The sequence below is a fragment of the Caloenas nicobarica genome, chromosome 11, assembly GCF_036013445.1.
Source record: "Caloenas nicobarica isolate bCalNic1 chromosome 11, bCalNic1.hap1, whole genome shotgun sequence".
Taxonomy (NCBI): Eukaryota; Metazoa; Chordata; class Aves; order Columbiformes; family Columbidae; genus Caloenas; species Caloenas nicobarica.
In genome coordinates, this window is record NC_088255.1 from 3,729,902 (window position 1) to 3,743,488 (window position 13,587).

The following is a 13,587-nucleotide window of genomic DNA, read 5'->3' on the forward strand; positions in this document are numbered from 1 at the left end:
AAAATATATTTTTAGCACTCCTATATTTACAAAAATTTTGATACATTTCATTTATTTTAAAAAATATATTTTTTTGCTTATTCAAAGGGATGGAGAAAAGCAACCTACTGTTTGTAAGTCTTACAGGTTGGGTACATCAGGGAAGGGAGGAAGATTGGCATTAATAGATTCCTGACCTCTTGGTTATGGGTTGCATTAACCGGGCTTATCTGGAGAGTTCAGCTCACTCATTTGATATGCAGCTGCAGAAACACCTCTTTGGCTTTAGAGGTGGCTAAAGGACTAAAAGCAATCAGGACAAACCTCATTTCGAATTGAGACCTCATTTATTTTTATTAATACTAATGGCTCAAACGAGGAGTGTACTTGCACTAAAAGCAGTTTGTTGCTAGGGCTCAGAGACTCTAGGCTTGGACACAGTATATAGAGAAAAGGGAAAACAAGTTTTCTACTGAAGAATTTTCTGTCATATTTTTACCTGTCTAGTTAATAAGTTTTCTTGAGAAAAATTCTCTACTTTGAGATGTTACAATAGCTGAATTTCCTCTTCGTGCACTGACTTCTATGTCGCTAAAACTGCATTTGTCTGTTAAGCTTAATAAATAAGAGTCAAATATTCAGGTGCCTATCAGAGCCTGACATATTCCTAGCATAACAAAATGTCACATTATTTCAGTCTCTAAATCACACAACTGTAATTGGCAGTCGTCAGTTTTGGCAACAACATGTTCTCACCATTTCACACTGCCAATCACCTTGGGTGGCTACGGTGCCCCTAATAATTATCTATTATTGGCAGTGCTATGCTGTTCAGTCAAGTGTGAAAGCTCATTCTAAGCTGAAGCCAAAACATTAAATACACATTAGTCTGGGCAGGCAGTGGAATGAAATTTCCACTGCAACTCTATCTGATTTCTGATTAGTTGGTGGAAACTGAGGAAAATACGTATCAGCTAAGGAGCTTAGTCTTCCATTACAGATTTTACTCACTTATGCAAGAGGGATGCAAATTCGATGTTCTTTTTCACTGTGTTTTAGCCACTAAGTGACTAGCTAATAATTCTTAATTCACTTTCTGAAAACTTTGGGGATGAAAGCTGTTCAAACTGCAAACCACACAAAATTACCACTTATTTGTCAAATTCCTTTCCACTTGACCTTGGAATAGGTTAGTATTGGCCTAGAGGTAAAAGGAAAATGTCCCTTAAATCAAGTGATGTTACACCTCATATCTTGGAAGCATTTAAAAGTACAAATCACCAAAGGCTGGAAATAAACTACAAATCTTTTGTGACATGCAGAACCTCACAAATTTTAGAGCTTGTTACTTTTGATTTAAATGACAAGATGTAAGGGAATGAAAAGTTATTTTCACCCTTACCTCTTTACTCCCACTTGTCACGGAACACATGCATGGCTTCATGAAAATGAGCATTTCTGGTAGGTTAACTTTATATACATCAATGCATAAAAGTTAGCCCTCGCTCCTGCTGCTAGATCACACTGTCTACTAATTGTATGGAAGTGGCACCCTCAATTCTATTTCCATGCCTCTAAGCCTTCCCAAAACAAAGCTAAACACTTTGATTTCATATTATAGCTTTTTCAAATTTGCCAATGCTATTATTTTAACATTTGCCAAATACAGTTCTGCAGTAAAACATTATAACCACGTAAATTACTGCCTTATACATCTAAGTATAGATCATCTTGAGTTTTTGAACAACATCTGTAAAAACAATAAGTGATTCATGCGGTAGTTCATTGCTACAGTGCTTTTTAATTAACATTTAATTTTCCAAACATAATGTCCTATAGAGTCACTGTTTTCAGTTCCTAATGTCTGCTAAAACATTAAGTCCTTCTCCGAGTACAAGAATAATCATTTGAATGTTAAAACACAGCCATTGTTTTTCTTTAATGCAACCTTTTTGAATAGTTCCATTGCCTCAACAGTTGGAGACACAGACAAAATTTGGTGTGAAGATAAACCTGCCAGCTTTGCAGTTCCAGTAAAAACCATTTCCATTTGACTGAACTGCATTTTTAAATCTTTATTTTGTACACACCCAGATTGTTTTTAACAGCTTCAAGCATAATGACCTGATATTTTCTTGGTACTGTGTATATGTTGGAGATAGGAAACAGGATGAACCTTCTGGCTTTGTAAGGCATGTATAGAACTGTATATGATATTAGAGCTGTGGAGCAATAACTTATTGGAAGTACAAGTCACAATTGCAGGCAGAGCTCCAAAGAAGAACCCTCACTGAGTCAATCAAGGGCTCTGCAAAATGTTATTCAGAGAATGAAGTCAGAATATAAGAGTTCATATCTCAGAAATCCACTGGAAAAATAAATCATTGGGTTAACCTGAGGTAATGGTTGCTAAACAGAAAGGACAACTATATGCAAACTGGTCAAGATAAGCACTTTTAACCATACCTATAAAAGCATGCACAGGGCAACACCGAGAGAAGGAAGCAAGAGGTAAATGAATTAGATTAATTGAAAGATAAGGTGAATTAATACAGCTCAGCTGCACTGCGCCACAGAAATGCACTGACACGGGCCTAACAGAAGGAACAGTTGTGGTCTCAGTGGTGGGTGTTGTGGACACGCGGAGCACAAAAGTACGAGCACCTCTGCAGCCACGCATTGAGTGATCCTGATTTTGCTTTTCACCAGAGACTTCTTCAAGCTTGGATTTCTTGTATGACCTACATCTCAGAGCACTTTATGCAATTTTAGAATCACAACACAAAAATTCATTATTAGTTGAAAATTCAGAACTCCTGGTTTATACATTGAGCTTCTTTAAACTAAAACAAGGCTGAGTGTAAGTTAGATCCCTGTGAGGGGTAGTTTAGTTTTGGCAGCAGCCACACTAAGCTTGCCAGTGGTGCCACTGTACTTGTAATTCCTCTGCTACATAGATAATGATTTCTTTCACTTTAATATGATTTTGTGCTGGAACCCGTGACAGAGAATAGCAAGTGACCATTTGCATTGGTCCCGTTTAGTCTGCATAGTAACTTCTTCAATAGCCCAATGCTACTTCTTTATTGCAGTAGCATGTAGGGTCACGTACACTTTGTACATGCAGTTAAACATCTATTGAAACAGCAAACCAGGACAAAATAGAAATAGTAGATACGGTAGATGTTCTCTCTAACAGGAGCATACTGCTGAATCAGTCACTGGGTATATAAATAACAAAATAATATTTGCTTAAAATTAACAGAATTAAGCTAAACAGTAGGTCCCTGAAGTGGAATTGGCAAGGATGCTGACTTTATGTAATGGAGGAAAACAAGCAGCAGATTCTTAAAATAACCACTAATGGTCAGAGGTCCTACCTAACATTTTTCTTAAGCCTCTCCATGACACTCCTAACGAATCAGCTCCTACTTGGCAAGGCATTGTCTGGGTGCTCCTCAGAGGTCTAGTTTCACTCATAACAGCACTGACACAGTTGGACCCTTTCATTAATGCAGAGTTGCTGTGGTTTCGCTAGGAGTCCTGCAGTGATATGACCACATACACATATTTACACGTACACCGATGCAATTGCAGGACCAAGGCTGAATAAAACTAAGTCTATTTTGTTGCAAAACACAAGCCAAGTGTTGGAAAAAATAGTCAAAACAAAGATTTTATTATCTTCATACCTCCTTTAAGCACTAGCAGTAGTAACAGCAAAGAGGCTAGGTATGCATGAAAGAAGCTTCATACTCAAAGCATCCCAATGTGCTGGTTCTGAACCACAGAACAGAGTTTTTGAGAGGTGGCATTAAGAAGCACGGATACATAAAATTTTTCTCATTCTAGGTTTGATGGAGTATCACCAAAAGGATAGCCTTTGTAATATTCATTTACCTGAATACGAATTGTGGACTAAATTTATATTCTGTGTGTCAAAGAAAGCCAACCTGACTACCTAAAAGCAAAGTAAAATTTAGTCCAGTGCAGACCCTCTTTGTATCATTTTGAAGGTCGCAGAAAGCTGTGTTGCCTTTTGGAAACTATAGATTTTAGCTTCATGTGTTTGTTAAGAACTTAAATGACTATTTTGACTGAAACATTTAAGACCTGCGTGCAATTTTGCAGACTTATATCTGTGTGTGTGCGCCTACCCTGTTTATGCAAGATTTTTTGGTACATTCATGTGTTTTGTGCTAGAGCTATTTTGATAGCAACCAGAGGGTACAGTATGTTCTCAAGTATAATTTTTAGGAAAGCTTATGAGCCAAACAAACGCAATGCCCTTTCAGTGGCTAGAGTCTTTGAGTCAAAGCCTAATATAATAATGCTCATTCGTAAGGCAAGATGCTTCTTGACTGAGGGAGAACTGAGAGCTACTTGAGATTATCAGCAGTCAGGCCGTTGAGTGTAAACAGAACTACAATGGAAAGAACTGCTGCCTTTTTGCCACAATTTCAATTTCAGCTCCTTTCAGTTCTCTATTTTGGATTTGCATTTTTACTGCCAAATACAGGAACTGTATAAGAATCTATTTGGACAGAAATACAGGAGGTATACATTAAAACCCATCAACAGGGATGACAGGCTTGACAGGCTCAGTGATGGTCTTACAGACAACTGGGGCAATATAAATGCACTGGGCCTGATCCAAATCCTTCTAGAAGCCAATGCCATGATTCAAACAATGAAGAAAGCTCCAGAACTAGAAGGGGAATATGGTTGCACTGATTCAGTAATGTTTAACCTCTTCGAGAATAAAATAGAAATTCCTTAGTTAACAAATAGAATATATTTCCCTTTAGGTTTTCATGAAGTAACTGAAAAAATACTGGACATTAACAAAAAAAAAAAAAAATCATAATCTTGATGTCTATTAAACAGGGTCTCAGAAGGAAGCACTCATCTCAGTTCCAATTGTGGTATTCTTACCACATTGGTGTTAGCACTTTTTTCTACATAGTTTTGTACCACTGATAAAAATCCAGGAGGATTGACCTCGCATAGTTTTCATCCTTATTCACAACCTTCTGTTAGCAGCAACAATCACTTTACAGCTAAACATTTTCTCAATATGCTTGGAAATATTTCCCAAGGGAAGAGGAAAAGCTGTCCAACTTCTGCCTCAACATCAATAATTTTGTCCCTTAGCACATGCCCAATTGTGACAACAAGGCATCACCAAGACCTTGGGGCGGCGCGCTAGAGATCCAGCGTGTAGCAGCACGCAATTTCTTCTCCAAAAACAAGTGAATTGAGGTTTCAGTGCTTCCTTTGTATGGAATACAATAGTTATTTCATTTAATATCACTTCCGCTTGTTTCAATACCAGCCAGTTCTGGTTTCTCTGAGCATCTCGCCCTAACACGAAACCTGTGCTCACTCAGCTCAGAGGAGCCAGATGCTGATGGTTGTACCTCCGCAGGTGTTGCACGGTGCACGCAGGAGCCGGGAGCTTGCAGACTCCCAGGCGCCACAATAAAGGCCTCTATATGTCAGTCAAGGCTCGGGAGAAGTTTGACCTCATGGTTTTGTAAAGGTAGCTGGGTTTCTGGTTTCAAGTATCAATTCCAGGATTACAATGTAAGTTTACCCTGGAGCCCAGCTAATGACTTATTCATTGTTTTGCTCAGGTGTGCATGAGGTGAAGTTTACCTGCTGAAACAGGTCTGTGCATCTGTGTGATGCACAACAGAGGGAAGCATTGGCTTTCCCATAGTGTGTCTCAGTCAAAGGAGGCATTTTGTAACAGCACCTGTCTGCAGCATCTGAAATTATGCATTATTTTAGGTAGCGAACAGCACTAAAAACTGCATGTTTTTCTAATGAAGGATAAAAACCTCACACTGTACAAAATACAACCTGTTTTCTTTCTAGGGAAAAGACAAATTAATTTTATTCATCAAAAAGTAGTAATTTGAAGAGGAAAAAAAATGGTTTGCTTTCACATAGGCTTTTTGTAAAAGACCTAGACATGTTGCAAGTACAGCAGGATTGCAATGAGGGATTAATGTAGAGGGACAAAGAGAGATCAAAGTCCAACTGTATGTGTCATTTAACTGGTTTGCCATTTGCATCTGAAATTAAAAGGAATTGCCCGAAAGCACCAAAATAATGTTATCATTCAAAAAGCTCCCTTGCTGGGATTACTGCTGTGTGTCAGTACTGCTCTCTTGAAGATAATAATCTCATTCCATAATCCATCAAGAAACACGTATTTAATAGTGAAACATTCTGAGACAAAGGTACGGTCACATAACTTCTTCCTTCTCCCAGTCCCTCATGTTTCTGTCCTATCATCACAGGCTCAATCATGACAATAACAGGTAATCAAAACCAGGGAGCTGTATGGAGGCAGCATAAAGCAGCTCCTCAGAGCAGTTTATTTCCAGAAGAAGATGGATTAGTAGGTTTCCTTATGTCAATGGCTATTCAACATTTAGAAGCTTGATCTTTAATACACTCTTAATGCTCAGAAGAATTTCAGAAAGCATACTTTCTGTTGTACAAAGTAAGAATCAAATGGCAACCACTGTTACTTAGAAGAAAATGGAGCTTGGTAGGGTTTGGCCCTGCAGTTCCCCTTACCTGGGTGATGCACGCTCCAGTGAAAGCCACAATCACCGCCACGATGTTCACGGTGAGCTGGAACTGCAGGAACTTGGAGATGCTGTCATAGACATTGCGTCCCCACATGACGGCCTTCACAATGCTGCTGAAATTGTCGTCTGTTAGGATGATATCTGAGGCTTCCTTCGCAACATCTGTTCCAGCAATACCCTGGAAAAATTAATTGTGAAAAAAATTACCTACTGGAAAGTACAGAGACAGTTAGAATACAAATCTTCATAGTCAAAGTCTACAGTTATACAGAGACTTCCCAGCACAGTAACAATGAGTGCTAACTATATTCTGCCTTTTATATTTGCTAGGAAGTTAACTGATTTAGCCTACTTTTGAAAGTGAATAAGGACACAGAAAAGGGAATTGATAGAGAGCAGTGGAATTCATGTGATTATAGTTTTGAGTACTTTAAATTATCACCTTAATGACTAGTGATCTTCTGAGTTTTTTTAATCATTGATGATATTTTATTAATATACATGAGCAGAATTGCTAACAAAAATTAGAATTACGTATAGTCCAGTATGTTAATGCCTTCAGAGTCAGAGTACGTTGGGAAGAGGTCTTTACAATTAGTGATGGATTTTACCAAAGCAAAATAGCGCCCCACTGTTGTGAAGAGCACAGGATTCATTTTTCTGTATTGACACAGGATTCTGCATATAGCTAATCATTACCTTAGACAAAATACTGAAAAATTATCAAAACAAGCAATATCAGTGAATCTAAGAGCAAAATTTAAAGGATTCTGAGGCAACATAATTTGCTCCCTCCGATATATTGCATCACTGACAAGTAATAACTAAGCAACTTTCTCAACACTTAATGAATGAAAAACCTCTTATAGCAAATTTATAAGGATGCAAACATCAGTAAAAATACTCAAAATTATACCATTGCGAAGCCAACATCAGCTTTTTTAAGTGCTGGTCCATCGTTGGTTCCATCACCAGTCACAGCTACAACCTGCCTCTGTTCCACCTGTGTGCTGTCAATAATACCTGCAAAAAATGTATATGTGTGTGTATATATACACATTTATAAAAAACAATCAGCAAGATAAAGTTCCCTCTAAAAAATAGCAGGATCTGTGTAATATAGACTACATTATAACACACGAGTCTTACAGAAATTTATTAATAGAGTTGATTTTTAAGAAAAATAAGGATGAAAGCAGCGTCATCATTACTGTACAGTACTAGACATCACTATTAGAATTTACATGGGAAGTTCTGGTCGTGCATCATCAAAACACCAACAGAACTTGCATAGACTTCAAAGGGAATGAGATCAGCTCATATATTAATAGTTCTTTTGGAAGATTTCTACTATTTAAAATGATGTGTCACAGTAAAGCCTTTTCAGCCCAGCTCTCTGACCAAACGTCAATGAAAGGATTTGCTGAAGACTTAAGTTCATGCTGAAAACTCTCCTGAACTGGGACTGAACGGTAATATCTGCTTTACTGGGATGCCTCTGGCAATCAGCTGAACCTAAAGATAACAAATGCCATTGATGAATTTTATTTAGCTGGAGCCAAATTAGCATTTTAACAGACATGTTCAATTCTGCCAAACAATAAGAAGATATAATTCTTTAAATTCTGGAGGCAAACATTTTAATAAATAGACATAATAAAATAATTTCTACTTTCATTTTGAGATAATTTGAAAAAACAAAGCACTTTTCACTTGGTGAATCAAGTTTCATGCAACTAGCCCGCAGGGAAGTATTTTCCACTTATGCAGGTGGGGAAAGTAAGGAAAAGAATAAAGAATTTTGCTAAGGTTACAGAAGAAGCCGTGGTTTTTAATCGGATGGAGATCATTCACCACTCATGCTTTTACTTCCATGTCAGAGTCTATTCAGATGTGTGTCCGGAATACAGGATTGTTGTGTAGGATACAAGAACACCTCCCCATAGTGGGGAAAAATGACAAAATTCCTTTTGCTAACACATTTTGCACAAAGCTATATCCTCTAAAAAACAATTACCAAACCAACCCAGTATGAAAAGCTTTCATTCTACTCTGGAAAGAAAAAAAAACCAACTCACATATCAGATAACTAACCAGAAATAGGAAATTGCAGATTACAGAGCAATAGCTGCCTCTTGGCAAGGTTCAGGCTTATCAGGCACCCAGAGATTGCAATGCAGTATGGAAGTACTTAGTGTCCTGTATTTTTCAGTCTTATGAAAATCGGAAAAAAAACCTATTCACTTTCCATTGGCAATATGAACTCAGATAAATGGCACATTATTCTGATAAAATCTTATAATTAGAGCTTTCAATTTGTTGGGTGACTTGCCTTTGGTATTACTAAATAAACAGGAACATCAGCTGCCATCACTGTTAAAAGCATTTATCTTGGTCTTCCCTTCTTGTTATTAATACACCCTTTGATGTTAAATTAATAGTTTAAGCTTCTGAAAAAAAGGCATTAAAACCTCTGATATATCATAGTATTAACTGCTCCAGACAGGAAGATAACATCCTCGCACAGCCGGATTCCAAATGGAAGCACAACCCAAATCAAGTTGAAGAGGCTCCAACAAACGACCTCCTAACAGATACAAATAGTGCTCTAATGTCAATGACGACACTACCCAACTGCTCTGCATCAGCCAGTTGCTGGATGCAGCTCAGTCGTTTACAAGGTTTCGTAGTCGTTTTTATCCCTAAAAGCAAACTATGCAGCTGAGATAAGCTCAGCATCCTCCTGAGCACAGAACTGCATCAGCGGCACTAATGGAAAAACAGAGATGGAATGATCTCGGTCACCATCAGCATCTCAGCCACACACCTTCATCACAGTGAGCCCTGCTAGTGTCAGCTGAAGTATGTCGCTGCGTGGCACAACAGCACGTGGACACACTTCAGTGTTCAGAGGAAGAGAGATCTTTGCAGAACTTCCATTTGTACATCAGACAAATTTCTAAAATGAAGCACTAGTGATTACTTGGAATCCAGAGGATCTATCATAGCTATACTTAGGCTCCCTGGCTTCTGCATCCACTTTTTCATCTGTTCCTCCTCCCCACTTCCTCACATTTGAGAATTGTTGTCTTGTTTCCTTCCTAACGACATTTTCTTTTACTTTTTTTTTTTTTCCTTTCTTTGATACCATTCTGTTAATAGTTGTGATAATGTTTCACATCCAGAATTTTCTTCAGTATTGAGGAATAGGCCAGTGTAGATTTTACAAACAGTGTAAGGAGACCAACCAGAAGAGGGATGCCTGCAAAGGGGACTCCCTCTGCAACCCAGAGCTGTGGAGAACAACTGCTGCAGTGATCAGTGACAAATTTAAATATGGGCATCACCTCACAGACTGCCAATAAAGAGAACCCCATTTCTTGAACATTCACTGGCCTTTCCACTCATTCAAAACAGCCAAAAAGAAACTTTAGTATTAATTATTCATGTCTAACAGCCAGGAAGTGTCTTCAAAATAAACTGCTTTACTCACAGTAAAAATAAATACGCTTATGTATTTTAGTAACAAGAGGTCTGCAAGATATAAGAGGGGAATTCCTAAAACTCAGCGAAGGTTACTCCCAAAACAGCCTTTGCTGTTTCATTGGTCTATTCCCTCATCTTAAGCTGTTTAGCCACAACTCTCCTCTGTCAAAACGAATTTTATTCAACAGCCGCAGGAATGCACCGAGAGCATAACACACAGACTCCGCCGATGCTGCAGGAATTTGGGGAGGAGTAGCTTGCACACGTTTTTCGGAGCAAGCAGCTTGTTTCTGATGCAGGAGAAGATCATATTTAAAACAGGTATGTGTAGCTATCAAGAGGGGCTCTATATGCACAAGCTTGCTGTAAAAGGTACCCGTACTGCATCCACAGCTGGAAGTGAAATATATCCTATATCTCCCACCTTCCTGCCATCTAACATTAAAGCAAGCATTAAATCAAATCCACTCCAGATAATAATTCAGATTATTAACCAACAATGTGTCTTCCATTTCTTCAACAAGGAACTATCTGTACCCATGGTTCAGATCAAAAACATCAAGTATGGTCTCAGGTTCTCCCATTATTGCAGGATAAATGCTGCGTTATTTAAACAATTCTTGCGTGCATTGTCACCCTTAGAGTCACATCAGTAAGAAACTATTGGTTCTGGGAGAAGAAAAATCCTGGTTTAGATATTTCTTTCCATCTCAAAACAGGCAGGAATAACTTAGCCACAGTTGAGCATTTCAAAGATGCACACCAGTTCAGGGGCTACTGACACCGTAAAGCTGACCAGCCCATATGCTTGCACGTATTTATATTTCTTAAACATAGATGCAGTAATATATTTTCACAGGCAAGTTCTGTACAGATCAGTTTTTAATACTTCCAAACTTTTTGAAGTTCCCTGTTAATTTAATGAGAATTTAGAAAGTCTGTCTAAAACAGAAAATATAAATTCACTTTAGTTACATGCTTAAGTATGTGCAGGAATAGAGCTTTAAAGGTTAATGTAAAAGCATTATATATACCATTACAGACAGCATTGGGAATTGGTAAGTGAACAGCGCTCCACGAAGTTCCTGATATTAGAATGGCAGAGAAGAACATGGCTAAAACGTGTGGATTTCTGTACTAAGTATGCACCACCAATCTGCTTTATATTATAAGAGTGACACACTAAAGGGGAACCTTGAAGGCATCGGTGCCTCCCACAAAGTTATACCTGACACAGACCACAGAGACCTAAGTGGTGTTTACAGAGTAGAAAACTCCAGATTCAAATGCAGGATGGCTCTTGCTTCCTTTACTATCTTCATGTTCCTGACTTCAGGGAGCAGTTGGTTGAAGCTGACGTTTTACACTGTGGAACAGGTCAACTTTCTGAATATTCTTTCATATGAATTTGGATAAAAGTAAATACTAAATTTTTCTCTCAAATGGAAATCAAAACCACTTGCAGTTTGCGACATACTGATATTTAATTTCAGAATGTCAATTAATACACTTTTAAATATTTTGATTATTCTGCCTAGCCTCAGGGCATGTCCACAATAATGAGGTCATGAATAAATCATCCCATGCAATAATATTTGAAATATTTTAGTAATTAAGGGTAATTATTACAAATCTCTTCTTCTTTAAAGTTCCCTCTCTGCTCGTTAACAAATCAGTGTTATGTGAGAACAGAATAGTTGTTTTTAATATCACAGAAAAATAATTCCAGCCTAATTTAAACATATGGGAAAGCACAGCTTCTCTAACTAGGAAACGGAATATTTATTTGATCTTGTCTATACCTTCTGATAAGAAGATATTTCCCATCAGTACTAAACAGTTGCTTCCCATAGTATTGTAAAAATCAAGACAATATTGAAGTATTTCAGCAACAGCATTATAAGGGCACGCCAGTATAAAGAATATGCTTTTTTACTTGTTATATATTTTAAAATAGGGCAAAAAAAAATGAAGTAATCCACCAATGGATGTCATAAAATCCATAAGAAATTGTATTTCAGTTGGATTGAGGTATCTAACATTTTTGTTTTACTGCAACAATTTGTGATGATAAACCATTTTGAATTTTTTTTTCCAATCTACCTCTACTTCAAAGCCGTAAATATTTGAGAGAAACTGTCTGCCCAGCCTGAAATGCTGAACCATGCCTTTCTCTAGTCCCTTAGCAGTAGTAAAAACAAAAATGAAAAATAAAAATGATCCTTTTGCTGGGTGGGATTGTGCTATGCTAAGGAGAAAAAATATTCCCTCCAGCAGCTGTATGTCATTAAAAATTAAATATGAAAAAGTTTATTTTGTGATGTGTGTTTTTACCCTAGAGCAGATAGAATACATCAAAGAAGAGAAAATCCTCTTGATCCCTCAAGAATCTGAGAAAAACATAACATTTTAACAAGAGGCCCAAAACTAGAGAACATTCAAATAGTTTCTTGTAACTTTTAATGGCCCTTGGAGTATAACCAGCCAAAAGATTCCATCGTGATTTTCCACAGACTTGTTCTTGAACTTCATTAGATACTTAATCGCTCTATCATTTGACCTTGTCGCATCTTTAAAGCATTAATTGTACTAGTTGCATAAGGCATTCAGTAGTACTAAGTATCTTTTGGATTGTCAAAGCACGTATGCTGTAAAACATCAGTAATTTGTTGCTTATTTTTCTTCAGCTCTTTATTGATTTCATTTTCTCTGGCAAAGGTTTCGTTTTTCTCGTAAAGGAGAATCCCGAATGATTCAAACGAGTACTCCCAAGGGACTTACCTAATCCACTTAACAAAAGACAAATTGTTGTGTGTTTGTGAAACAAACTATTAAGCTGTAGAAGTCATGTCCCTCTAAGAAAGTCAGTATTTTGTATGCACTAGGCAAGTGCGGAGAATTCAGCTTTGTGCTGGTTTAATACTGACCTATGCAACTAGTAACTATGTGTCCAAACCAGTGGTCTCCAAACCTTTTCAATCACGAACACCTATCAGTAAAATATTTTTGAGCACGCACTCCCAGAACACGTATATTATTTATAAATGATACATATGTAGTAGGGTACTAATATATTATGTACATTATAAAACATACATTAGAAAAGGATGAGCTAGAGATGAAATAAACAGTGTTTTAAAAATATAGTCTTCTATGTAGTAATGGTAAAAAATATTTTTTTCCTGCATCCCAGTGGATTGTCCCTGCCGTGTGTGCCCCCCACTTCAGGGCCCACTGGTGTAAGCAGTGGCTGGAGAGGCTGAGCAGCTGTGGCAGCACGGCTCCAGCTCCCCACCTCAGCACCAAGCCAGGCCTTACAGGAGATCTTAGTTCTCCTGAACGATCCATGCTTCCAGAACTCTTCACACCTTGTGTACCAAGCCAGGCCTTACAGGAGATCTTAGTTCTCCTGAACGATCCATGCTTCCAGAATTCTTCACATGCACGGGGGTCCCGATCCCAAAGGACCCAACTGATCCAATCTTTAAATTCATAATGGCACTTCTGCTCTGAAGTC

At 37.8% G+C, this 13,587-nt stretch overlaps 1 protein-coding gene across 10 annotated transcripts in view; it reads right to left on the bottom strand.

Moving 5' to 3' along the window:
• Positions 1-13,587, bottom strand: part of ATP2B2 (ATPase plasma membrane Ca2+ transporting 2) — a 170,583-nt gene that overhangs the window by 28,017 nt on the left and 128,979 nt on the right. For all 10 annotated transcript variants that reach the window (XM_065642940.1, XM_065642939.1, XM_065642938.1 and 7 more), the window contains 2 exons: positions 7,501-7,607; positions 6,571-6,762 (listed from right to left, as the gene is read on the bottom strand). In XM_065642940.1, the coding sequence (XP_065499012.1) occupies positions 6,571-6,762; positions 7,501-7,607 (299 nt within the window). The remainder of the gene's footprint in view (positions 1-6,570; positions 6,763-7,500; positions 7,608-13,587) is intronic.